The 26,739-nt window shown below is 38.3% G+C and overlaps 1 protein-coding gene across 7 annotated transcripts in view; it reads left to right on the forward strand.

Annotated features, from left to right (window-relative positions):
• Positions 1 to 26,739, forward strand: part of FER (FER tyrosine kinase) — a 449,342-nt gene that overhangs the window by 401,413 nt on the left and 21,190 nt on the right. For all 7 annotated transcript variants that reach the window (XM_027606296.2, XM_027606298.2, XM_027606297.2 and 4 more), the window contains one exon: positions 22,692 to 22,846. In XM_027606296.2, the coding sequence (XP_027462097.2) occupies positions 22,692 to 22,846 (155 nt within the window). The remainder of the gene's footprint in view (positions 1 to 22,691; positions 22,847 to 26,739) is intronic.

The raw sequence follows: 26,739 nt of genomic DNA on the forward strand, positions 1-26,739 counted from the left end.
TTCTAGAAGTTCCAGGATCATTGTTTATAAAAGGTTCACTATTTTATTGTTCTTTTCTAGTAGTTTCTATAGGTAGAATTTTTTTCACATATTAGGTGCTTAATAAGTAATTTTTAATTAACATTTTCATTTTAATTCCAGTGTAGTTAACATACAGTGTTACAGTAGTTTCAGATGTACAATATAATGATTCAGCAATTCTGTACATTACTCAGTGCTCATCACAGTAAGTGTACCCTTAATCTCCATCACCTATTTCCCCCATCCCCCTACCCACATTCCCTCTGGAAACCACCGCTGATCTATATGTAAGAGTTTGGTTTTTGCTTGTCTCTTTTTTTCCTTTGTTCATTTGTTTTGTTTTTTTTAAATTCCACATACGAATGAAATCATACGGTATTTGTCTTTCTCTGACTTATTTCACTTAGCATTATACCCTCTAGATCATCCATGTTGTTGCAAACGGCAAGATTTCATTCTTTTTTTATGACTAATATCCCATTCTTCTTTATCCAGTCGTCTTTGGATGGATACTTGGGCTGCTTTCATATCTTGGTGATTGTCAATAATGCTGCAATAAACATAGGGGTGCTTTTGTAATGAATATTTTTAAACTGTTTTTAATTTTGAGGCCATGAAAATCTTGAAATAATTCATTAAATATTTCTAGTGGTCTAAAAAAGTATGTACTTTTTCAGGAATGCCTTGCTCTCAAGTTATTTTTGTACCATTAGTATCTTTTAAAAATATGAAATAAATAGATAAATGATGAGTTACATAACAGTTAATAGTATAACTCAATCTCTGCTTAAGTTCTAAGAGTTCCAATCCTTAATTTCTTTTTTGTAAGAGTTTGGCATTAAAAGCGCTTAAAGGAAAAAGGGATTTTATTTGGGCATTAATGTAAACACCATCTTTTTTATGGGATAATATCCTTAAAGTAATACAAAGATAGTTTACTGAATTTTAGTTTGTTTTATTAAAAAAGGCTACGATAGAAAATGTGTCTTCGGTATTGGGAAAAAACCACATGCTTTAAGTGTACACACTTTTATCCAAGCTTTCCTTCTTCTAACAAATGCTCATCACAGGGGGTGCTGGTCCTGTGAAAATGATTGGACAAAAATCTCACCAAGATAATAAAGCAGAATATTAATCCTCAGAGGTGTTTTCATATAGTAAAGAGAGTGAATGTTTAGAAAATTGCATTATTTTAATTTGATAACGCTGGAAGAGTTAGTCGATCCTTTATGTAACGATAAGATTGAAAGATTTTTTCCATAGGTCATGTCAAACATAGTTTCCCTGGCTGGATAATTGCCCTAGCAAATGTGTAATTATTTAATAGCAAGGTTATCCTCAAGCATGAAGCATTTTTTTTTTCTTAAGTAGGCTTCACACCCAGCATGGAGCCCAAGCATGAAGCATTTCTTTTTTTTTTTTTTTTAAGATTTTTATTTATTTATTTGACAGAGAGAGACACAGCGAGAAAGGGAACACAAGCAGGGGGAGGGGCAGAGGGAGAAGCAGGCTTCCCGCCGAGCAGGGAGCCTGATGCGGGGCTCGATCCCAGGACCCTGGGATCATGACCTGAGCTGAAGGCAGCCGCTTAACCAACTGAGCCACCCAGGTGCCCCACATGAAGCATTTCTGACCATCTTTCCCCATCTACTTCCTCTGGTGCCCATCATGTCCTCTGCAGACCTTTGTTATCTCTCCTACAAGATCACTTTTTACCACCGTAGTACAAACTCCTTAAGGACAGGAACCTGGTCTTCTCTAGCACTGTCAATGTTTGCTACAAATTAGGTGTCCAGAAAATGTTTGCTGAATCAGTGATCTTGTCCTTTCTTTAACATTCCCAGAGGAAGAGGTTCTGTCACCTCCCTATATGCTAACATCCTAAAAATTCCTATAGACAGGAATTCTGCTGTCTCATTTGCTAAATAATTTAGACCCACTTTCTTCAGCATTGTCTATTTTTCTTAGTCATAATCACACTATCAACTAAAATGTTTATCTACTGTCACTCTCTTGAATACTATTAGCATAAACACAGTAGATGCTTTTGAGTTTTTAGTAAATGATGATCCTTTTTTGAGTCTGGGCCTTATCTTTCTGCCATTTATCTTTTAAAACAGGAAGACTTTTCTTTTTCATAAATCATCTTCCTGAACCATTATTGGTTCAGCATGAGTGGAATTCTTTGTTATAATTGTTGGAAAGAACTTTGGTGAGACCATTTTTAGAGGAAAAAAATAGATATTGGTATAAAAATGAACAGCTGTTCTTCCACTGTGATCACAACAAGAATAAAATTACTTTTAGTACAAACAATTCAACTTTATTTTTTTAAAGCTTTTTTTTTTTTTTAAGGGGAGGGGAGGGACACGAAGGGAGGGAAAGAGAGAATCTTGAGCAGGCTCCATGCCCAGTGTGGAGCCCGACGTGGGGCTCAATCTCATAACCTTGAGATCATGACCTTGAGATCATGAACTGAACTGAAATCAAGAGTCAAACACTTAACCAACTAAGCCACCTAGGTGCCCCAGAATTCAACTTTAGTTTAAAGGAAATACTGAACATTCATTTTAAAACATTACTGATTAGTATATTATTTGATAATATGACATAAATAGGATCCGGAATATGAAGAAAACTTTTATAGAATAGTCGGGGTCCCTGATTAGGTTTTAGACAATAACTTCATTATTTAGCATATGGCAGTTTGATGAGATTTTTACATGTCTATTCTACAGTTAATGTAATGGTCTGTAGAAACTAGAAACATTCAGAAAATAAAACCAATTCCTTATCTGCATAATGGTTGCTTTGCCTGTTGTTGTGTTAATAGAATCAGTCACCAAAATAACTAAACTGCAGAAAACCTAAACTAGTTAGCTTTAAAGAAATAATTAGTTCTGAGGTTATGGCTGGAGAGGCCTTTCTTTCTCAAAGACACATTTGCTCCCAAAAAGGTTTTCGCAGAGGCCCTGGTCACCCTTGCTTTAAGCAAGCCAAGCAGTGAAGCAGGCACAACTTCTCCACAAAATGACATCACTGCCTGTTGAATAATCAGACCACACACTGCTCTAGTGTAGGATTCCGTAATTACTCTGATTGTTTCCACAGGGATAGAATCTGAAGGACCTCTTCCGTTAGTGATGGTAGTAGTAAAATACTCAAAGGTGGCCTCCATTTTCCGTTATCAGTGATTGCTGGGTTGCTGTTTGTGCAGAAAACAGGTCCTCTGGTCCCTGTGTGGTATTTACTGCTCCCTTCGTCTCTGCTGGTACTGCTGATGTCCCGTCTAGTGCATGTTTTATACATTACGCCCCTCGGATGGGTTCTGTGCCTGGAGGGAATTGTGCTGCTTTTGTTCTTGCCCTTAACTCACAGTGTGCCTAAATTCCCTGTTGTTTCCACCATTTGCTACGTTTTCATTTAGGATCATTAACATCTATCATTTTGGTGAGTTCTACTTTTTAGGCATATACAGTAGTTCTTTTTATTCTAATGGACGCTCTTTTCCCTCGATTCTTTCTGACGGCACCAGGAAGCCCGCCACCCCCTCTTGGTGTGTTAGCATCTGCTCCCTCTGTCCCAGGCCTGCTCTCTCCTCGTGGGAGCAGCCTGGGGAGTCGAGCCTGTTCTTCCCTATACCCTCCTCCCTCCTGCCTCTTCCCTTCCACTAAGCAGCTTGAAGCCATCTAGGTTTTTGTCTTCATTTTTTTTAAACAGAATGAATCAAGTTATTTAGATGTAATTGTGTCATGCATTTCTTTGCTCCCCACCCCTTCCCCTTTGATGGATCCCCATTTTACATTATATGAAATATGTCCTTGAATAATTCTTTTAGATGTGTCCTATTTTGATCATGCATCATTTATCTAGTTCATTCCAGAAGAAGGTACATCCCCCGGGGACATGAATTCTTGTCTGTTTTGTCTCTGCTTTGGCTAGAACAGTGCCTGGCAAATATTAAGTGCTAAATAGATAGCACTATTTTTAAGGAATCAAATCCATTTCTCTCTTGGCCTTCTCCCCTCAACTTTAAATCTTTTTAATGGAAATGATAAACTGTCTACCACATGTTTCTGCTTGGTGATACCAAGTATACCCCACAATAGTTAATCAGTATCCATATCACTTACTGTGATTTGTTCTAATCTGGTATCAGAATTCCCTCAAAGCGTCTTGGGGAAGTTTACCACTAAATTAACTAGCTTCCATATGCCAGTTGTTTAAAATTTATTCTTTTCATATCAGGTTAGAAGTGGTAGGGCAGAAGCTTGGGGCCAGGTAGGAATGTGGGAATGGCATTGGCTAGACACACAGATATTCCAAGCAGCAGAATTTAGAAGAGATAGCAGTCAATAGCCTGGACATCATTGGTTAAAAAAAGCTTGAAAGAGGGAAAACTCAGCTAATGAAAAGTGAGATGCTAGAGAGAAAGCAAATTGAAAACCGAAGAGCCAAAGCTAAACTGGGAGAAATCATTGCACCAGTAAGAAGGTGCCTGCCACAGTTTTCTGTTAGGGATGGTTGAGAAAGAAGGAACAGTGAGTTTTCTTTGGTCTCTTACCTCCAACTCTGCCCTACCCATCCTTGCTGTTGAGCCATCATTCTCACTGTTAATAAATCTGTTGTACCACTTATCTATTGCTTTATAAAAATACCACGCCAAATACAGTGACTTAAAACAACAATCATTTCTTTCTTTTTGTTCCATCAGTTTGGGTCATCAGTTTGGGCTGGGCTCAGCCGAACGGCTTTCTGCAATTCTCCCTTGGGGTGACTTATGTGGCTTCAGATATCCAGTAGCCTGACTATGGCTAGAGGGTTTAGTTTAGTCTCACTCACATGGCTGGAGCCTTCCAGTGGACTGTAGGCTGCCCCCTACTACTCTGCCCCCCACCCTCCACACACACAGTTTCTCACCCAGGCTTCTTTACGTGGTATGAGAGTGTTCCAGGAAGACAGAAGTAGAAACTGAAAGTCTCTGGAGGCCTACACTCCAGAACTTCATAATATTACTTCTGCCAAATTCTGCTTATCAAAGTAACGGGTTACCCTAGACACAGGGTGGAGAAGTACAAAATATCATGGCCGTATTTTTCATACCACAGCTGTCTCTCAGAGCTTACTCCTAACCCTCACACTTGTAATTTCCAATACCGTAGTTTATATGCTTACATAGCTATCTCTTCTTAGAAAGTTGAACTGCTTGAGGACAGGAATTAGGTTCTCTTTATCTGTATATAGCACATAGCAAAGGCCCTGGTACCTAGTAAGGTCTTAATAAAGGAAAGTTGAACCAATGAACGACTGATTAGTTAATATATACATATATATGTCTATATGGATATACGTATGTATATCCTTGTTTATTTTTAGTAGCTAGATTCTGTAATTATAAGATTAATGGAATAGTTTAAAAAGTACAAAGTAAAATTAGAAGTATGTCTTTTGGTGTAAAGTACTGAGAGTTTGGGGGCATCTGGGTGGCTCAGTCGGTTAAGCATCCAACTCTTGATCTTAGTTCAGGTCTTGACCTCAGGGTCGTGAGTTCAAGCCCCATGTTGGGCTCTACACCGGGCATGGAGCCTACGATAGATAGATAGATAGATAGATAGATAGATAGATAGATAGATAGATAGATAGATAGATAGATCGATGCATACATACATAAATTCATAAAGATTGTTTTTGTGTATGTCAAGCAGCAACCCTAGAATACTGTGTTCTTAGAACATAGAGACTCATCTGTGTAATGGAGACTTAGTAGTGTTTCCTTAGTCAGTTCTCAGATCAAACAACCAGAAATGATTTCATTCCTTATTTCCACCATCATTGTTATCAAATGTGTTGGGCCTCATAGTCCAAATTATATATTATCTTACAGCATGTATTCAGAAGAATGACTACTTGTGCCAAAATAACAAGGTCTTAATAAGGAAAGTGTCAAGTGTAGCCCTAATTACTTGGCTTTAAAAATACTGTGAATAATCTAAAAGGTCCATCTATTACTTAATATCAGCTCAGATTCAGTTGATGGCACTAAAATGACAATTTGGTATTTCATGGAATTTAAAAATCCTGTGCCCTAATTAAGTCCCCACACAGGTAATTATTCCATCTGTAATTTCACCAAGATCCTGGAATGTTCACTTCGATGCACTGCACACTCTCGCCGAATGCCATTAAGCAGCTGTCACACTTTTCCTCCACTAGTTTGGGGATCACTATACAGTTTTTTGGAACTTTTCCTGAATAGGTTTTACATTTATATGTTATTTTGTCCACTTTGAGACTGCAGACACTTTTGTTTTATGTAACTGTGGCCTGCAAATTGGTAAAAGAAAATTTCATTAAGAGACCAAAAGGACACATGTATATGCAAAGTGAATATTTGCTCAGACAGGTAATCCTTCATGAATGCAAAATGCAGATTTTGTGTGAATACATCAAAGAACCACGGACTGAATAACAACTAATTTTGGAAGGACATTTGGTGGATATTTTTAAAAAACTTTTATCTTGTAGAATTACAAGAAGAGAAAAAGAGCTACATATATGAAATCAAGTCTTAAGACTTCATTTTTGTGGTATTATATTATCAAACAGAATGCAGAATTAAAATTGAACAAAACTAAAGCAAGCTCTCCTGACTGTGGAAAGAAAATAGAGACAGAAAAGAAATTCAATTTCACATATTTGTTTCAAGATAAAAATGAATTATTATAAAATAGACCTGTATTCGTAACTTAGACTCTCCTATTTGGATTTCATACACTGAAAGCAATCATAGGACTGAAGGGAAATTTATTATAAAGTCACCTGGGATATCACTTCATAAACACAGACAACAACACTAGAAATTGAAATGGGAATAATGAAAATTTCATTTTAAAAGAATGTAAATGGAAGGCAAGGAAAGAACGGCTGAGGCACATGAGAGAAAAGCATTCCTCCTCTTGAGCTCCTATAGATACTGAAAAGTGTTGTCCATGAACAGGATACTGGTGCCACAGAAAAAAGGATTGGATGTTCCCCTCTGTACCTAGGGGCTTAGTCTGTTCTGAGGACACTTTCTATGTTCGTACACTGGATGAGTCTGTCTTCCTGCCTCAGGCGTACAGCCTAAGAGTCTGTTAGGGATCTCCGAACCAGAGGCAAGATGCAGGCTGGCCAGTAGCTCTGTCTGGTTGGGGGAGAGAAGGGGTTGGTCAGTGGGGCATTTGGTGGATGTCATCCATTACTGACCCTCTCAGCAAAGTGCAGAGTTGGTACCATCCATTGCACGGAGACAATGATCCTGCAGAGTTAACCACAGCAGATCGTTCAGTATCTAAATCTAGGTGCCTTCCACCATAATTAGAGTGTGTTTGTTCATCAGTAGCTGAACATTTTGCAGACTGTAAAAATGTAAATGATCCTGAGGCTCATTATTGCACCTTGTGGATCACAGATTACACAGTTGCTCTTCTCCTTTATGTGTCTTTTATATCTTAATTTGGGTCCTAGTGTGCGTATGTATATCACATCATGAAAGTATAAACTACCCCAAAAAGACTGTGGAGGAATTGTTATATGCCTTGAGACAGAATAGAAAAATAATGCAGATTTTAGTCTTATCAATATATTCTATATTCCAGAGCCTAAGTATTGAGTCAGGGATTCTATTCCACAAAACTTAAATGAGAAAGCAATCACCTCTCAGGAACAAAATGGCAGACCTCTATCTCATCAGGTGGTGCAGAGGATTACTTTGGTCAAGATAAAATTAAGAATATTTCAAAGAAACCAAAGGAACACTCAGCTTTGTAAAATGCTAAAAGAACATGGGCTTTGGAGTAAGAGAGATTCTATACTCATTCACTTAATATCTCTGTGTTCTTGGCCAAATTAATCTCTCAAAAAATTTAATAAGTAAATTTTCTTTATCTGTATAATAGGTATCTACATTCAAATAGGGATTAGGGATAACAGGTAAAGTTCCTATTACCTACTAAGTGCTTAATAAATAGTTGATATTATTCTTACAGCATTGGGAAGTGAATTTTCTTGGTTGTACCCAAGTTATTCAGCAGAGGCAAGCAAAAGGACGCCTGTATTGTGAATCTTTGGCCCTGGGGTAGGCGGGACTGTTGGCCACGTGGAGTGGCACTCTTGTAACTTACCCTCCAGGCTTTACTTACATTCATCAGCTGTTAACACTCATTGTTGCACTGGAAATGTGGAAAACTCTTCACCAGGACCATCTAGCACCACTGTGTGGCTAGATTTATCCAGCCAGTTACAGGAAGATGATGCCTTTAACCTAGAGTATAATAGAATGTTAGAGTTGATATATATGGTGGCTATCAACTGGTGGACCATGGACCCCTGGTTCTTCCAAGTTACTGCAAGCATTGCAAGTGCACATCAAGCATTTGAGACAGAACAATATCGTGTGTGTGTGTGTGTGTATATAGCACTATTTTATTGCTGTGATTAATAAAATACAAATTCATTTAGAACATTGTTGAATTCTTAGTAGCTTTTTATCATGTTGTATTTCCTCTGTCAGCCATTATAAAATATACAACTCTTACATCAGGGTGGATATGGTACAAAGGAATCATAAAATCATTTAATATTATACAGGAGCCCTCATGCTCAGGAAAGTCAAGAACTGGTGCTCTCATTTCCAAGGTCCAGGAAAATGTTGTGTGATGTACTCACTTAAATAACTTGTTAAGGAAAACACTGGTGAGGATTCTGGTCTCCTGATCCCTAGTCCAGAACTCCCAACAGTGGAAATGTTTGCAGTATTGCTTCTGGAAAAATCTGAGATGTATTTAATGTTCAGATTAGTATGCATGAACTTGAGTATTGACAGAAAATGGGTTACGTGGAAAACATTTAAAATGGTACCTGACACATATAAAGCCCTCAATAAGTGGTAGCTATTATCATGATGGCTATTCAGTAAGGAGTGGTTTTGTCACTTTTTCTCTCTGTTGCTCAGAGTAACTTATCACATTCCAAATGTAATATTTTAAGTTATATCATTTGTCTCTCAAGCAAGTGGCTTCCATTTTTACTTCTCATACTCTCAGAGTGGGAGTGTTGGGTATTTTAAAACTCCCTTCGAGAAGTCTTGTAGGAGTAGAGGCTCTTGGCATTAGTACTGAGGCTAACTTCAGAGGCAAGTCCTTGCAATGCATCATACTGCAGCCTCAGACAGCTAGTGGCCTTTAATGTGCATGCTTGAAACAGAAGTCAGTTTTGTGGTTGAATTACCCATTGGGATTTGGCATATTTCTTTGAACTATGGAGATTTAAACATTTACTTTCCATCAGTATTTTTTAATGTGTCCTCCCCTATTCCCCTATGCCCTTAGAGCAGATTTTTTATTTAAGAGATTTAACATTAGATCAAGATTTATTTAAATTGTGTACCCAAAGCTAGTCTCCAGAGATTTGGTGTCTCATTGCACAATGTGGCCCACAGGTGACAGCAGAAAACAATGACTGAGAGAGATTTGTACCTGACTATACAAAATAGAGTACCCATTTCATCAAACTATAAACCATCCAGGCTAACCACAGTAGTTAAATACAAAGTTGCCCTTGGGTTCTGCAGGTAAATTAAGAAGCAAGTGTTACCACTATATGTGTTTCGTTCTGAATTTGTTGTCAATGTCCATATTTAGTATGAGTTCCTTTGCTTTAGCTAACTACCTAGGAATTTGATTTCTAAGCTAAATACAAGAATATGTGGGGTTAGTATTTGTACATTGCCAAACAGAACTCTCTTATAGGGAACTCGCCCCAGGAAAGGAAATGAAAGAGCCAAAAGGAGTAAGCACTTCTGTATGTGCTGAACATGTCCATTTTAAGTAAAGGCAGATGACTTAACAGTAGTTTCCATAAATGGTTCTCATTCAGTCAGCTGTGTCAGGCAAGGACTTAGTGGTTGTGTGTCCCAGCTATTGGGCAGCAGCTTCATTAGAGGAAATCACCAAAAGCCTTGGTTTCTTCACAGAATGCAGCCCAGGGGAGCCTTACTCCCTGTCAGTAGAGTGGCTGAGGCATTCAAGCCCCGGTGATGATCTTCCCCTGCTGTTGAGAAGGTAACCCAGTTTAGAATAAATACACAAGAGGGGCACCTGGGTGGCTCAGTCGTTAAGCGTCTGCCTTCGGCTCAGGTCCTGGGATCTTCTCTGCTCAGCAGGAAGCCTGCTTCTCCCTCTCCCACTCCCGCTGCTTGTGTTCCCTCCCTCGCTGTGTCTCTCTCTGTCAAATAAATAAATAAAATATTTAAAAAATAAATAAATACACAAGAGGCAGCCCTAGACAGACTTTTTAGGAGTTACATTTGCATTATTGCCCTTACCCAATGCCACAGCACACCTTTAAATATTCACCCTGTCACTCTTCCCACAAGAGCCCACTGTGTGCCTTGCCCAGGCCTGTTTGAAGCCAGTCCCCTATGCTGGGCCATTTTCCCTTTTCCCCTCTTCTCACAAAACTGCCCTATCATCCCATTCCCTTAAGACTTTGTATGTCTTTATACATCTTTATCTGTTCAAAAAATTAACGCCAAACATGACTCAGTAGTAATATGTGCCCCCTTCCCCACAGGTAACATATTTGCATTTTAGCAGCGGCTTTAAGCAAATGAAGATACTCAAATACTGAGGATTCTATGTCCTGACAGGCAGCAGGAGGGCCTTTCAGGAACAGGGAGTCCTTTGGTTCTCACCATGTGTGCCCAAAGGGCCTTGGACCAGCCCTGAGCAAAAAAGCATAAATTATACTCTAACCCCCCCCCCCCAACCCGCCACCCTGGTCTGTTACTGCACTCACAGAAGTCACTGTTGTTTCCAACCTCCCAGAAGTCTGTAACACTGAACAATTTTTCCAAGGAAGAGAAAAAGCACAGTTTAATAATGGGACTAATTTTCACAGTTTTGCAGCTGGGGCTTCCGTGGGGAGCTATACTTTTAGAAATAAGTGCCTCAATAATAATGGGCAGAGAACTTGCCAAGGGAGGGTATGGAGCATGATGGAGGAGGTTGTGATGGCAAGAAAGACCAATCAAAAACTAGGGGTGAAATTAAGGGTGTGCTTGAAAATGAGAAATGTGGGGAGATTTTCATATTTACATTTACTTTTTTAAAAAGATTTATTTTTTAAATTTTATTTTAGAGGGAGAGAGAGAGCACAGAGTGGGGAGGGGCAGAGGGAGAGAAAAACCTTTTTTTTTTTTAAAGATTTTATTTGTTTATTTGAGAGAGAGAGAATGAGAGAGAGAGCGCACAAGAGGGAAGAGGGTCAGAGGGAGAAGCAGACTCCCTGCTGAACAGGGAGCCCGATGTGGGACTCAATCCCGGGACTCCAGGATCATGACCTGAGCTGAAGGCAGTCACTTAACCAACTGAGCCACCCAGGCGCCCAAGGGAGAGAAAAACTTAAGCAGACTCTGCACTGAGCACGGAGCTGGACTCAAGGCTGTCTCACAACCCTGAGGTCACGGCCTGAGCTGAAACCAAGAGTCAGAAGCTTAACCGACTGCACCACCCAGGGGCCCCTACATATACTTTATTCACAGGAAAAATAAGGTAGATTCCGAAGTGAAAATGAACAACATCTGACTTGTGGAAGAATCTGGCTGGTCATCTCTTTTTTTGGCTAATCTCTGATCCCATCACTGTCCGCTCAGTATTGGCCATATAAATGGTCCCCAAGGGGTCAGCTCGTTGCCAAAGACACTCCCCTTTGCCCACCCTCGATTTTCTGGTGCACTCTATGTGAGACAGTTTACTATTCTGTTTCTGTTATCGTGTGCAAAATTTTGCAACAAGAAACTAGCATTCCTACTCTCCTTCCATCAAAACACTCATAGATACTGTTTTAAAGCCAATGATGACATTTGGCTTTTTCAGAAAATGGGTTTTTCATATGCTTGTTACACAGACAATTTCTGTTTTTTTTCTCTTTAGAGAGGGGAGACAGTTTGAAGTGTCACTTCTTTTCTTAGAGGTAACCAATTTTAGCTCTTCTCTTGTTTAAAATTCAAAGGTTGTAGCCAGCCATTGGGCATGGATTAAGTGGTACATGGTTTGATTACATCAAATAGCTGCTTCATTTACTACCCATGCTATTACTGCTTTTATGCCGTGTTTTAGTCAGAATAAGAAAATCTTGGGGACTTAAAGAGGATTTCTTTGTGACTCAATATTATCCAGACCCAGTGGGAATAGTTTTTGTTTAAAACACACACGCAAATATTTCTCTAACTTCTTTCCTGTGTGAAGTTGTGTAATTATAGCGACAAGCAGTAAAATGATGTCTAGGGCAAGGCATCAAGACAAGGAGAATGCTGGCTTGTCCTCCTGGCTATTCCTGGTTTGCCACAGCATTTGCTCTGAGAGGCAACATCTCTACAGGGCCCACTGTTGTGCTTCTAGACAGCACAGAAAATTGACTCATCTCCACTGCCGGCTCGAGTTGGATTTCCTGTAACTGTTCTCTGTTCTCAGATGATCCATAATTAGCCTGTCTCATAGTATGTACGACTTTGTAAGACACCTCTGGTACACACTCAGAAGTTTGACTTTGTATCTTCAAGGAAGATTACTCAGCAGACGTAAGTGCGCTATTTCCATACGCTTTGGGCAGGCAGCAGTGTTTGCTGTTACATTCCTCTGCATGTGGTGAACTACAGCTATCTCAGACACCTCCTGTGAATGACAATACCAGCCTGTTAGGAGATTTCTCATCTCTGAGGTCCTAGAGGATTTGCAGTCTGTAACACATGGGCTCATAGTGGCTTGTTTTCTAGCAGTTTCATGCATAAAGAGGCAGGGATCACCAGTGTGTCTCCTAGACTATCAGACTCGGGGCTGGGCAGCAGCAAGCTTCATGAAGGAGGGAATGGGGGAGGAGGAGGAAAGGTGTGTGTCTGCCTTAGCTTCCAAATTAGATCATTAGTGACTCAGGCCAGAGATCATCTCTGCTTTTCCTATCTTAAGACTTAGTAGAACATTAGGCAAGCAGTGAATATGCAGTGCATGCTGACTGCCTGAAGGCCTCAGTTTTTATTTTAATTCATAGATGATGCCACAGAGATACTATTTCCATTCGCTTGAACTTCCTGCAACCCCGAAAAAGAGTTTTCTGTAACCCATTACTGAATGTTATTCACATTGAATGGAAGGTATCTCTAAATTGGTTTTAGATTGATCCCTCACAGAACTGCAGTCCTCATTGCAGAGAACAGACCTCTTAGCTGGTTGTGCTGTGAAGACGGTTATGACACCAGAAGTCTATGTAGTTGTAAAGTGTAGGTGGAAACCCAAGGAAGGCACTGATACTGAAATTCTGTCAACAACTAAGATGAGGCAGTTAAAAAAAAAGCTCATTCTGACCAAAAGTAATGGCATGCGGTCCCGAGAATCAGCAGCAGCCCACTAGGCTTCGGGAGACGGGCACTGTGTTGCCACTGTACTTCTGTCAAAAATGAGCTGACTGTTGTGGCACCTGGATGTCTCAGCTGGTTGAGCATCCGACTCTGGGTTTTGGCTCAGGTCATGAGCTGAGTCGTGAGATCAAGCCCTGCATCAGGCTCCGCAACCCAGCAGGGAATCTGCTGGGGATTCTCTCCCTCCCTCTCCCCCTGCACACATGCTCACGCTCTCTCTTGCTCTAAAAAATAAATAAATCAGGGGGCACCTGGGTGGCCCAGATGGCTAGGCGTCCAACTCTTGGTTTCTGCTCAGGTCATGATTTCAGGGTAGTGAGATCGAGCCCCTCCCCTCCACTCGCTTGCTCGCTCTCTCTCTAAAATAAAATATTTAAAAAAATTGTAATTAAAAAAAATGAGTTGACCATACCTTTGTGGATATATTTCTGGACCTTCTGTTGCATTGAGGTATCATATCTTTTTGCATTTGATGAACTGTGTTAATAACAATAGCTTTACATTAAAATCACTTTAGGTAAGCTCTTCAACTCTGTACTTTTAAAAAAATTATTTTGATTATTTTAGAATCTTTGCATTTCTGTATTCATTTTTAAAGCAGCCTATCTAATTTTACTAGATCTTTTCTAATTTTATTAATCTGCTAGAACAATGGCTGGGAGTGCATTAAATTTACAGATTTGGGGAAAATGGCCTTTTACCAATAATGAGTCTTCTACTCAATGAGCATGGAATGAATATCTTCCCACTTGTTCAGTCACTATTTTTTCTCAGTCACGTTTTGTAGTTTTAAGTATAAGGGACTTGGTTGTCTTGTGCTAGACTTATTTGTAGGTATTTTATTAGCATTACTATAAGTGGAATTTATTTTCCAATTGCTGCAAGCATACAAGAAGTTTTTTTATATTAACCTTTTATATTGCATCCTTGCTAAATTCATGTATTCTAGTTCTTGGTATTTAAATTCCCTAAGATTTTCTTTTCTTTTTTTTTTTTAGTTTTTATTTAAATTCTAGTTAGTTAACATACAGCGTAACGTTAGTTTCAGATGTACAATTTAGTGGTTCAACACTTATATTCAACACCCAGTGCTCATCACAGCAAGTGCACTCCTTAATCCCCATCACCTGTTCAACCCAAACCCCCCTCCCCGCCCTCGCCTCGCCACACACACCCACACACCCACCTCCCCTCTCTGGTAACTATCAGTTTTTTCTCTATAGTTAAAAGTTTGTTTCTTGATTTGCCTTCCTCTCCACCCCCACCCCCTTTGTTCATTTGTTTGTTTCTTAAATTCCACATGAGTGCACTCATGGTATTTGTCTTTCTCTGATTTATCTCACTTAGCTTAATATTCTTTAGCTCCATCTACATTATTGCAAATGGCAAGATTTCATTCTTTTTTATGACTAAGCAGTATTCCATTGTATATATATATATGCCACATCTTCTTTATCCATTCAGCAGTCAGTGGACATTTGGGCTGTTTCTGTAATTTGGCTATTGTAGATAATGCTGCTGTAAACATTGGAGTACATGTATCCCTTTGAATTAGTATTTTTGTATTCTTTGGGTAAATAGTAGTGCAATTGCTGGGGCATAGGGTAGTTCTAGTTTTAACTTTTTTTTTTTAAAGATTTTATTTATTTATTTATTTATTTGAGAGAGAGAATGAGATAGAGAGAGAGCATGAGAGGGGAGAGGGTCAGAGGGAGAAGCAGACTCCTTGCTGAGCAGGGAGCCCAATGCGGGACTTGATCCCGGGACTCCAGGATCATGACCTGAGCCGAAGGCAGTCACTTAACCAACTGAGCCACCCAGGTGCCCTATTTTTAACTTTTGAGGAAACTTGTTTTCCAGAGCAGCTGCACCAGTTTGTATTCCCAACAGTGCAAGAGGGTTCCCCTTTCTCCACATCCTCACCAGCACCTATTGTTTCTTGTATTACTGATTTTACCCATTCTGGCAGGTGTGAGGTGATATCTCGTTGTAGTTTTGATTTGTATTTCCCTGATGGAGTGATGTTGAGCATCTTTTCATGTGTTTGTTGGCCATCTGTCTGTCTTCTGCCCATATTTTGATTGGATTATTCACTTTTTGGGTGTTGAGTTGTAACAAGTTCTTTATATAATTTTAGATACTAACCCTTTATGAGATAGGTCGTTTCAAATATCTTCTCTCATTCTGTAGTTGCCTTTTACTTTGTTGATTGTTTACTTCCCTGTGCAGAAGCTTTTTATCTTGATGAAGTCCCAGTAGTTTATTTTTGCTTTTGTTTCCCTTGCCTCAGGAGACATATCTAGGAAAAAGTTGCTACAGCTGATGTCAAAGAGGTTATGGCCCGGGTTCTCCTCTAGCCTGGGATTTTCTATGTTAAAAAAAAAAAAAAAATCATGTCTGCAAATAGTGCCAATAGGGCTAGTTTTACTTTTGTCTGATATTTGTGGGGTTTTTTTGTTTTTTGCTTTTATGCCTTATTTCAAAGCCTAAGACCACAAGAATACAAGTGATGAAAGCAGGCATTCTTGCCTTGATCTCAGGAATAACGATTTAGTCCTTTACCATTAAGCATGATATTGGTGGTTGAATTTTTTGTAGATGCCCTTTGTCAGGTTGAGGAAGCTACTCAGTATTTCCAGTTTGCTGATCATTTTACCGTTAACAGATATTGAATGCTGTAAGATGCTTTTTTGGCATCAACTGGAATGATCAAATGGTTTTCTTCCCTGTATTCTGTCAATCTAGTGAATTACATTGATTAATTTTCAAATGTTAAGCCAACCTTGCATTATTGGATAAGCCCTACATGTCCATGATGTATTATCTTTTTCATATATTACTGGATTTGATTTGCTAATAATTTGTTTAAAATATTTGGTTCTGTCTTCATGAGGGTATTTCTCTGTAATTTCTTTGATAGTATCTTTTTCAGGTTTTGTATTAGAGTTCTACTGGCCTGATGAAGTGAGTTTGGCAGTTACTCTCTATTTTTTAAAAAGTTCCCAGAGTATGGTTATTTCTTCCATGAATGTATGATAAAACCTACTAATGAAACCATCTGCATTGGAGTTTGCTTTTTGGGAGTATTTTTTGATACCAAATTTGTATTTGTCTGTAAATGTAGAACCATTATTATCTATATCTTATTCTGTCTATAGAATCAGTAGTAGCAACCACTTTATAGTCTAGATACTGATATTTTGATTATATAATGTTTGATATTTTTTAGCATTCTATATAATTTTATCTTGACATTTTAGCTGTATCTCTTTACATTTTTTTAGGAGTTTATAGATTGCAATATATATGCCTAAACTTCCACAAACTATTTAGAGTTAATATTGTATTATTTCATGGTAAATGTAGAAAATTTGCACCAATATGGGTTCCTTTGTTCACACTCAATTTTTATCTTATCCAGTAGTTGTCATATGTATAACATTTACATACATTGAAAACCTGATTAGATAATGCTATAATATTCATTTCCAATATTCAGTCTATTTTAAAGAACTTAAGGAAAAAAATTTTATTTTTGCCCACATATTTGCCATTTCTGTTGTGCTTCCTTCTATCCTGATGTTTCAGATTTCTCTGGTATCATTTCCCTTTAGGCTGAAATACTACTGGTGTTTCTGGTAGAGTAGATCTGCTGCCGGTCAGTTAATTCTGTTTTCTTTCATATGACAGCGTCTTTATTCTGCCTTCATTTCTGTAGGATATTTTTGCTAGCTCTGGAATTCTGAGTTTACATTAAGTCTGTAGATCTTGGGAAGAATTGCCATCTTAACAAATGAAAGATGTTATTCCACTGTCTTCTGCCCCCATCTTTTTTTTTTTTTTTTGAGAAATCTGTGATTATTTGAATCGTTTTCTATATCAAATGTCATTTTCTCTATCTACTTTTAAGACATTTTCTTCTCTTTGGATTTTAGCAGCTTGATTTAGGATATGTGTAGGTTTTTTTTTTCTTTGATTTTATCACAGAGATTCTTGAATATGCAAACTTATTTCTTTCAACTAAATTTGGGACTTCTTCAGTCATTATTTTTTCAAATAGATTTTCTGCCTTAGTCACCTTATTCCTCTATTTCTGGGACTCCAGTAATGGGTATTTTTGATCTTTTGATATCGTATAGGTTCCTGATGTTCATTTCACATTTTTCTGTTTTCCTTTCTTTGTGCTCTTCAGCTGAGGTATTTTATATTGGGTTATCTTCAAGTTTACTGACTCTTGCCTCTGTTATCATCAGTATGCTTTTGATCCTATGCAGTGATTTTTAATTTTAGATATGTATTTTAAGTTTCTCCATTTCTATAATTTTTCTAGTTATTTCTCGACTGAGATTGCCTGCTTTTCCATTAATTTCAAATGTGTTTTCCTTTATTTAATGGAGTATTATAATAGCTACTTTATATGTGGTTACTATGATGTTGGCATTTATTGATTGTTTTTCCTGTTAGAATTGATCACATTTGTCTTGTTTTCTGTATGTTTAGCAATTTTGAGTTGTGCCGTAGATATTGTGGATGTTACATTGTACGGGCTCTAAGTCCCTATTATATTGTGCTGGAGATTGTTGGTATTTTTGTTTTTGTTTTAGCACGCAATCAACCCAGTTAGGTTCAGAATATAGGTCCACTGCCTCACAGTGATTCATATCACAGTTAACTTCTCAAAGCCTGTGTTTTGGTGTGCCCTGTGTGAGACAGTCAGGAGTTACTCTGAGACAAGGGCAGTGATTTAAAGGAGTTTAGTTCTCTAAATGGGCTTAGGTCTGCTCATCAAATGCGTAGCTCAGGGTTTAGGCTGAAACTTGTGTGGGTTCAAACATGGAACCAGGTCATCCCCTTCTCTGCTTGTTTCCCCTCTATGATTTTCCCTACACTTGCAAGAACCTCTTTTCCTGATTCCTCAGCTCACAAAGATGTGGTTTCTATTAGATTTCAGACACTGAGGTTGCCTCCCTTGTAATATTGTATAAATGGAGTCCACATAGGAGAAAGCTACAAGAGAGATGAAGGGGAAAACTACAAAACAGGAAACTAAATGATGGTGTGTTCTAAGGCTTAGTCCCTGAACACCTCTATTTCCTCTCTACACTCACTCTCTAGGTGAAAGCATTCTGTAATTCCATAGCTTCAAACCTGAAAGCTGACAACTCTTAGACCTCTTCTAACCTCTGGACTAATATACTAGTTGCGTACTCAATATCTACACTTATATATGTAATAAACTCTACTTGTCAAAAACCAAGGCCCTCCTCCACCGATACTGGATTATTTTTGACTGCATAAAACAAAACACACACACACACATGCACACAAAACATACATTTAAAAAAAAAGTCCCCGGATACAGAGGTAGACAGTCCAGAACATGTATGGCATACTCATTAGGCACCATACTCATTAGGTACCCAGGCCCCTTATCTCTTGATGCTTTTCCAACTTTAGCATGCTTCCTCTTGATGTTAGCAGGAGGGAGAAATGTAATGGGGAAAACATTTTTTTAAACAAGAAATTACCAAGTTTTTATTTAAATTCAAGTTAGTTAACATATAGTGTAATATTGGTTTCAGGAATAGAATTTAGTGATTCATCATTTACATATAATAGCCAGTACTCATCACAAGTGTCCTCCTGAATGCCCACCACCCGTTTAGCAGACCCCCATCCACCTCCCCTCCAGCAACCCTCAGTTTGTTCCCTATAGTTAAAAGTCTATTGTGGTTTGCCTCTCTCTCTGTTTTTATCTTACTTTATTTTTCCTTTCCTTGCCCTGTGTTCATCAGTTTTGTTTCTTAAATTCCACATAGGAGTGAAATCATAGGGTATTTGTCTTTCTCTGATGGTCTTATATTGCTTAGCATAATACACTCTAGTTCCATCCACGTTGTTGCAAATGGCAAGATGTCACTCTTTTTGATGGCTAATATTCCATTGTGTGTGTGTGTGTGTGTGTGTGTGTGTGTGTATATATATATATATATATACACCATGTCTTCTTTATCCATTCATCTGTCAATGGACATATGGGCTCCTTCCATAGTTTGGCTATTGTGGACATTGCTGCTATAGACATTGGGGTGCACATATCCCCTTGATTCACTATGTTCGTATCCTTTGGATAAATACCCAGTAGTGCAATTGCTGGATCGTAGGGTAGCCCTATTTTTAACGTCTTGAGGAACCTCCATACTATTTCCCAGAGTGTCTGCACCATTTTGCAGTCCCACCAACAGTATAAGAGGGTTCCCATTTCTCCACATCCTCTCCAACATCTGTCATTTCCTGACTTGTTAATTTTAGTCATTCTTACTGGTATGAGGTGGTATCTCATTGTGGTTTTGATTTGTATTTCCCTGATGATGAGTGATGTTGAGCATCTTTTCATGTGTCGGCCATTTGTTTGTCGTCTTTGTGTCTTCTGCCCATTTCTTGACTGGATCATTTGTTCTCTGGGTATTGAGTTTGATAAGTTCTTCATAGATTTTGGAAACTAGCCCTTTATCTGATATGTCATTTGCAAATATCTTCTCCCATCCTATCGGTTGTCTTTTGGTTTTGTTGACTGTTTCCTTTGCTGTGCAGAAGCTATTTATTTTGATGAAGTCCCAGTACATTTTTGCCCTTGCTTCCCTTGCCTTTGGTGATATTTCTAGGAAGAAGTTTCTGCAGCTGAGGTCGAAGAGGTTGCTGCCTGTGTTCTTCTCAAGGATTCTGATGGATTCCTTTCTCACATTTAGGTCTTTCATCCCTTTTGAGTCTATTTTTGTGTGTGGTGTAAGGAAATGGTCCAGTTTCATTCTTCTGCAGGTGGCTGCCCAATTTTCCCAACACCATTTGTTGAAGAGACTGTCTTTTTTCCACTGGACATTCTTTCCTACTTTGTCAAAGATGAGTTGACCATAGAGTTGAGGGTCCATTTCTGGGCTCTCTATTCTGTTCCATTGATCTATGTGTCTGTTTTTGTGCCAGTACCATACTGTCTTGATGATGACAGCTTTGTAATAAAGCTTGAAGTCCGGAATTGTGATGCCTCCAGCTTTGGTTTTCTTCTTCAACGTTCCTTTGGCTATTTGGGGTCCTTTCTGGTTCCATACAAATTTTAGGATTCTTTGTTCCAGCTCTGTGAAAAATGTTAATGATATTTTGATAGGGATTGCATTGAATATGTAGATTGCTTTGGGTAGTGTGGACATTTTAACTGTATTTGTTCTTCCAATACATGCGCCATGGAATGTTTTTCCATTTCTTTGTTGTCTTAATTTCTTTCATAAGTGTTACATAGTTTTCAGAGTATAGATCCTTTACCTCTTTGGTTAGGTTTACTCCGAGGTATCTTATGGTTTTGGTGTAATTGTGAATGGGTTCGATTCCTTGATTTCTCTTTCTTCTCACTGTTAGTATATGGAAATGCAACTGACTTCTGTGCATTGATTTTATATCCTGCAACTTGGGCTGAATTCCTGTATCATTTCCAGCAATTTTTGGGTAACCTTCCCCATTTCAATAAATGTCAGTTCCATCCTTCCAGGTGCTCAGGCCAAAGTAGCTTGGAGTCATCCATGATTCTTTTTCTCTCCTATTCCACATCCAACCTACCATCAAATGTTACCGATTGTACTGTTCAAATATATCCCAATATACCTGACCGACTCCATCATCGTGCAGGCTATTGTTGCCTTTCATGGACTTCTGAAATAGTCTCCTAAGTGGTCTTTCTGGATCTGCCATTCCTGTATGCAGAATTCCCAGATTACCTTCCAGCTTACTCTGAATAAAATCCAAGGAGCTTACCAATAAAAAGCTATACATCATTTGGTCCTGGCTAGCCCTCTGATTAATTTGACTCTTCTCTTCCCCTCACTCATTCCATAAATATACCAAGCATGTACCAGTTTCAGGGTCTTCATTATCTATTGATCTTTCTATTTTGAATGCTCTTCTCCTAGATGTCCCCATAGCTTTCTTAACTTCCTTCATGTCTTTGATCAAATACCGTATTATCAAAGAGACCTTCCCTAACAGCCTATCTAAAATAGGATTCCTTCTAGTAAATCTCTCCCTTTATACAACTTTCTTCTTAATACTCAGCACCATTGGACATTTTATCTGATTTTCTATGTGTATGTATAGATTCGTACACATATACATTCTGTCCCTCTCTCTATATAAATATGTAAAAATGTATAAACATTGAGGTACATGTAGGAATTTGATTATTGAAGGGCTTCTCACTAGAATTAGAGTAGGGGCTTCTCACTAGAATTAGAGTAGGGGCTTCATCCTTATCTGATAAGGAAGACAGCAGTGAGCAAAAGAGATAATCAAGACAGATTTCTCTGAGAAGAAGGTATTTGAGCTAACGATGAATGAAGATGAGCCAGCTTTACTATAGCCTAGAAGGAAAGCACTCCAGGCAAAGGGAACAGCTACTCTGCAAGGCCCTACAGTGGAAATAAGTTTGTCATGTTAGGGCATTTGTCCTGCATTTGAGGACAGAAAGAAGCCCAGTAAGGGTAGAATTTAGAAATTATGTAGAGTGGAATAAGATAAGGTAGGAGAGACAGAGCCAGATCATGCAAAGTTTTGCCTGTCCCAGATGCAGTAGAAAAAGAGTTGCAAGCCTCTCTGGCACCTCAGCCATTCTCCACCCTTTGGGAAGCTCTAAGGCTACAATAGCCAAAGGCTATCTAGCGACATGCAGCTATTTAAATTTAATTAACTAAAAGTAAATTTTAAAATTCAGTTTCTCAATCACATGAGTTCCATTCCAAGTGTTTTAATAGTCACACATAGCTAATGACTACCTATTGGGCAGCACAGCACAGATAGAAAACATTCCATCATCACAGAAGTTATATAAAACAGTGCTGCTTTAGGAAATCCAGTCCAGTGAGAAATAATGCCAAGTTTGCTTACCGTCTCCTCTGTGATTTTCTATTAACCCTAGAATCAGTATTTTTCTGTTTAAGTGGAAATATATGCAATGTCTAGAAAATTAGCATGGGGCCTCTTCCCTATGCAAATATTCTCACTGGTGATTTTTACCTATGACAGAAAAGATGAGAAGGACTGGTAAATCACAAGCATTCTTAACCTCATTATAAACACATTGCAAATGTAAAAATGCAAGGTGTGGAAGTCATAAATGTGAAAGCAGCTTTCAATTTGTTTTAATAGGTATTTTCTGTGTCTTACTGTAACCTAGGGATCTTGCTGCAAGAAACTGCCTGGTAGGTGAAAATAACATTCTGAAAATCAGTGACTTTGGAATGTCTCGTCAAGAGGATGGTGGAGTGTATTCATCTTCTGGCTTAAAGCAGATTCCCATTAAATGGACAGCACCAGAAGCTCTTAATTATGGTAAGAATAGGCTGTTTTGCTTTTTGGTGGTAAAAATGTACTCCATCAGCACAAAACATACACAAGCAAAATTACAGGAGTAAAAGCAGAGCCCAAGTTAGAATAATTTGAAAATCAACACAATGTGTAAATATTCATATTTTGTACTTAGACATGAGCAGAGACTTAATTCATTAAACTTATTGGTCAGATTTCTATATGTAAGATTGCTAGATTTAAAAGATGGATATACTTATAAGCACTTTGGAGAAGGTTTTTTTCTAATCCAAAAAAAGATTCTTTTTAAAGTGTTGCTGTGGCTCTGGACCATTGCTTTTGAATGTCTTATAAATGGTACAATAACCTCATCTAATATCAGGTTTAAAATACTGTCAAGTCTATAGTTTCTCACTCTAAAAGTTAACATGGTTTCTTAGCATTTCGGTCTCTAGAACTTGTATAAGTCTTGTGGAGAGAGATGGAGGTTACATTTTTAAAACAGGGATTTTGTGTGTGTGTGTGTGTGTGTGTGTGTGTGTGTGACTGTAATTGGAAATAAATACAGGTTGCATTATCTTGGTTGGGATAAAATGGGCTGTAACAAGATGGGTAATGGCTCAAGAATTGAGAGAGATTGTGCTTTAAGTGAAATTATAAATTACATTTTCATTAAGGGAAGCAGCATATGAGCCGTGGGTTAGTGAATGGGTATAGTAGGTTTTAAATTGAAATATCATAAAATGATTCTTTACTGATTTAAAATGAAAAATTCCTTCATCATGAAAAAGGCATTTATAAATGCCTAAATTAAAGACAAAGCTTTTAAGTGAGGTACAATTCATATAACTGGAAATTAACCATTTTGAAGTGAATAATTCAGTGGTATTTAGTACAGTTTACAGGATTGTACAACCACTACTTCTCTCTAGTTCCAACATTTTCATCCCTCCAAAATAAGAACCTTTACCCATTTACTCCCCATTCCTCCTTTCCCCCCAGACACTGGCAACCACATGTCTACGTTCTGTTGCTATGGATTTACCTATACTGCATATTTCATATAAATGGAATCATACTATACTTTTTTTAAATGTTTTTGAGGTTCATCCATGTTGTAGCATGTATAATTAATTCCTTTTTACGGCTGAATAATATCCCATTGTATATACTTATAATTTGTTTATCTATTCGATGATGCATATTTGGGCAGTTTTCACCTTTCAGCTATTGTGAATAGTACTATGAACATTGGTGTATAAGGATTTATTTGAGTACCTGTTTTTAGTTAAATTCTAGATATACACTAAGAGTCATATGGTAATTCTGTGTTTAACTTGTCAAGGAACCACCAAATGTTTTCCAGATAAAGCTTTGGAATGTGATTGATTGGTTTGGAAGTTAGTTGGGGCTGATTCAGACACCAGGATCTGTTCTGTATTTTGTATACTAATGATACTATGGACTATATGTTGAATGTAATTGTTGTTATGAGAAATAGACTAAGTTACTCTATTTCCCAATAATGACATTTTTAAGCTTAAGACTCCATAGATACTAATCCTCACCCAATTTGTCTTCCCATATGCTGGCAAGAGAAGTTTTTATAAGCTTTCTAACGATCACAGACTAATTCCACTATTCCTCAGAATCTAGAGAAAATGGCAGCCCTGATATTTTCTACAGTGATACTACTCTAAGGGTATATTCCTAAGATGAACAATCACAGGATAAAAGATTGTAACCTATTATTTATATAGAGGTTTTCTTTAATTGACAAAATATTGTTAACCCCTTCTTGTACATTCTTATAGCATTCCCATAAGAGGGCTGGAACTGGACTTGGGAGACCCTGAAATGCAGCTAGTCTCGAATTTGTTTTAACCCTATTGACCAGATCCTCGTTGTTGCCTTTGAAAGTCCTCTTACTATTATGCCAAGTGAAATTCTGCCTTTCAGTCAAAATGTGTTTTAGTTGAATTTCAAGCTGACAAGTATTTGCAAATCAAAATTCTATTTCCAGATCTCTCTTAGAGCCAGACTTACAGCATTTTAAGTAATAGAGATATGAAGATCTTTGGTTGGCAATGAGGGAATTTTTTTTTTTTAGCAGTCTTTACTATTAATACAATGCAGAACAATTTACATGACAAAGGGGAAGAGATTTTTAACAGTAGATGAGGACGAAGCCTGGAATACTTATTATCCAACCCAATAGGGAGTTCCTTAGAATTTAACAAAAGTGGAAAATATATCCATTGAATGACCTATTTCTTGTTATATGTTTTTCATGTTTTACGCAAATATCATTTTATGATTGGTGGCAAGATTTTGCCTTATTTCCAAGGGTCTTTTCTTCACTGTTGCTGCAGAGTAGCTGAAATACTGCCCAAGTCTCCCATGACATGTGGGAGCAAAGTTGACAGAAAAATCCTTCAGTCTATAAGGAACCTCTCAGAAATTTTGCCTTAGGGCCATGGAGTTAAACTTATTTTCACCATTATTTTGTCATTAGTGTAGCTGTCATTTAATGTTTTAAAAAATGACACATGTACTTGGTTTTTTTTTTAAATCAAGCTATAGTAAAGAGCCTACAATGACATGTAAGCTCCTCTCCTACCCATCTCCAGCCACACAACACATAATTGCATATATATCCCCTCCCCCACTTTTTAAACATGAAATGGCAGCATACTTGATAGTCTTTTCAGCATATATTGCTACTGTGCTCAATATAGCTGTTACCAAAGGACTGTGTTTGTAAAGGGCAAATAGGATACTCATCTTCAACTAAGAAATAATCTAAAAAAGAAAAAGACCTTTTTTATTTGTCACCTAAGAATTTTGGGCTGATGCATCCTCTAATTAGCCTGACATGACTAAGTACTCTGAAATAAGGAGGCAGGATTTATAGTGAAAAGAGTCCTGGATCAATCATCAGGGCCAGATTTCCCACCAGTTATGTCATATTAGTTGCATGACCTTGGCAAGTCATCTACTTCTCTACACCTATGTTTTCTAATTTGCAATTGAGAAGATTGTGCCTTTTCCATATAAGGGTATTGTTAGGATCAAATGAGATGGAGAAGTAGCAAAATTCCATACAAATGTAAGTTGCTCTTAGCCCATTAAAATTATCCAGCAAGGTTCTGGTTCAACATGATGATGTAGGAAGATTCCAAACTCACACCTCCTCTCATAGACACACCAAGTCTATGGAACAATTTTCTCAAAAAAAAAAAATCAAAAAACCCTAAAAACTACTAAGCAAGTGCTACATATTAGTCAAACAAGAAAAGAAAAAAAAACCCCTATCACAGCAGGTAAGAGAGGCTAAGACACAATCTCACCATAGACTCCACCCCCAGCACAGAGAACCATCATGAGGAGGGAACTAAAAACCCAGAGCTTCCCCCTGAAGAGCAAAGGGTTTAAGGCCCCCACTTCAGGCATCCCAGCATTTAAGACCTGTACCTAAGAGGTGAGCTCCCAAAACATCTACCTTTGAAAACCAACAAGGCTCACATCCATATAACCCAAAAGACTACAGGGAACTTATAAAACAATTCTTAAAAGGCCCCATGCTTGGCATCACCTGCCCTAGGGCCCAGAGCAGAAGCTGGCAGATGCTATTTTCACATTCTCCTTCTGCTGCACCCCAGCGCACCATTATCTCTCAGAGGGGAGCTTTAACACATATCTAGTAGCCTGGTTTTTGCAGCTACCACACAGGGACCAGCCCTTGGTCATCAGGTTCTGGATGCCAGGGGGCTTGCAGTCCTGTGTACCATATGACTGTAACAGAGACACAGTTCTTGACAGGCTACCACCCCAGTGCCCTGACAGCAACATACCCATAGTCTTTACTTGCTTGTCCAGGAGCTGTGGCCTGAGGGCAGACTTCTTGTATGGCACCC

The sequence above is a fragment of the Zalophus californianus genome, chromosome 5, assembly GCF_009762305.2.
Source record: "Zalophus californianus isolate mZalCal1 chromosome 5, mZalCal1.pri.v2, whole genome shotgun sequence".
NCBI classification, from domain to species: domain Eukaryota; kingdom Metazoa; phylum Chordata; class Mammalia; order Carnivora; family Otariidae; genus Zalophus; species Zalophus californianus.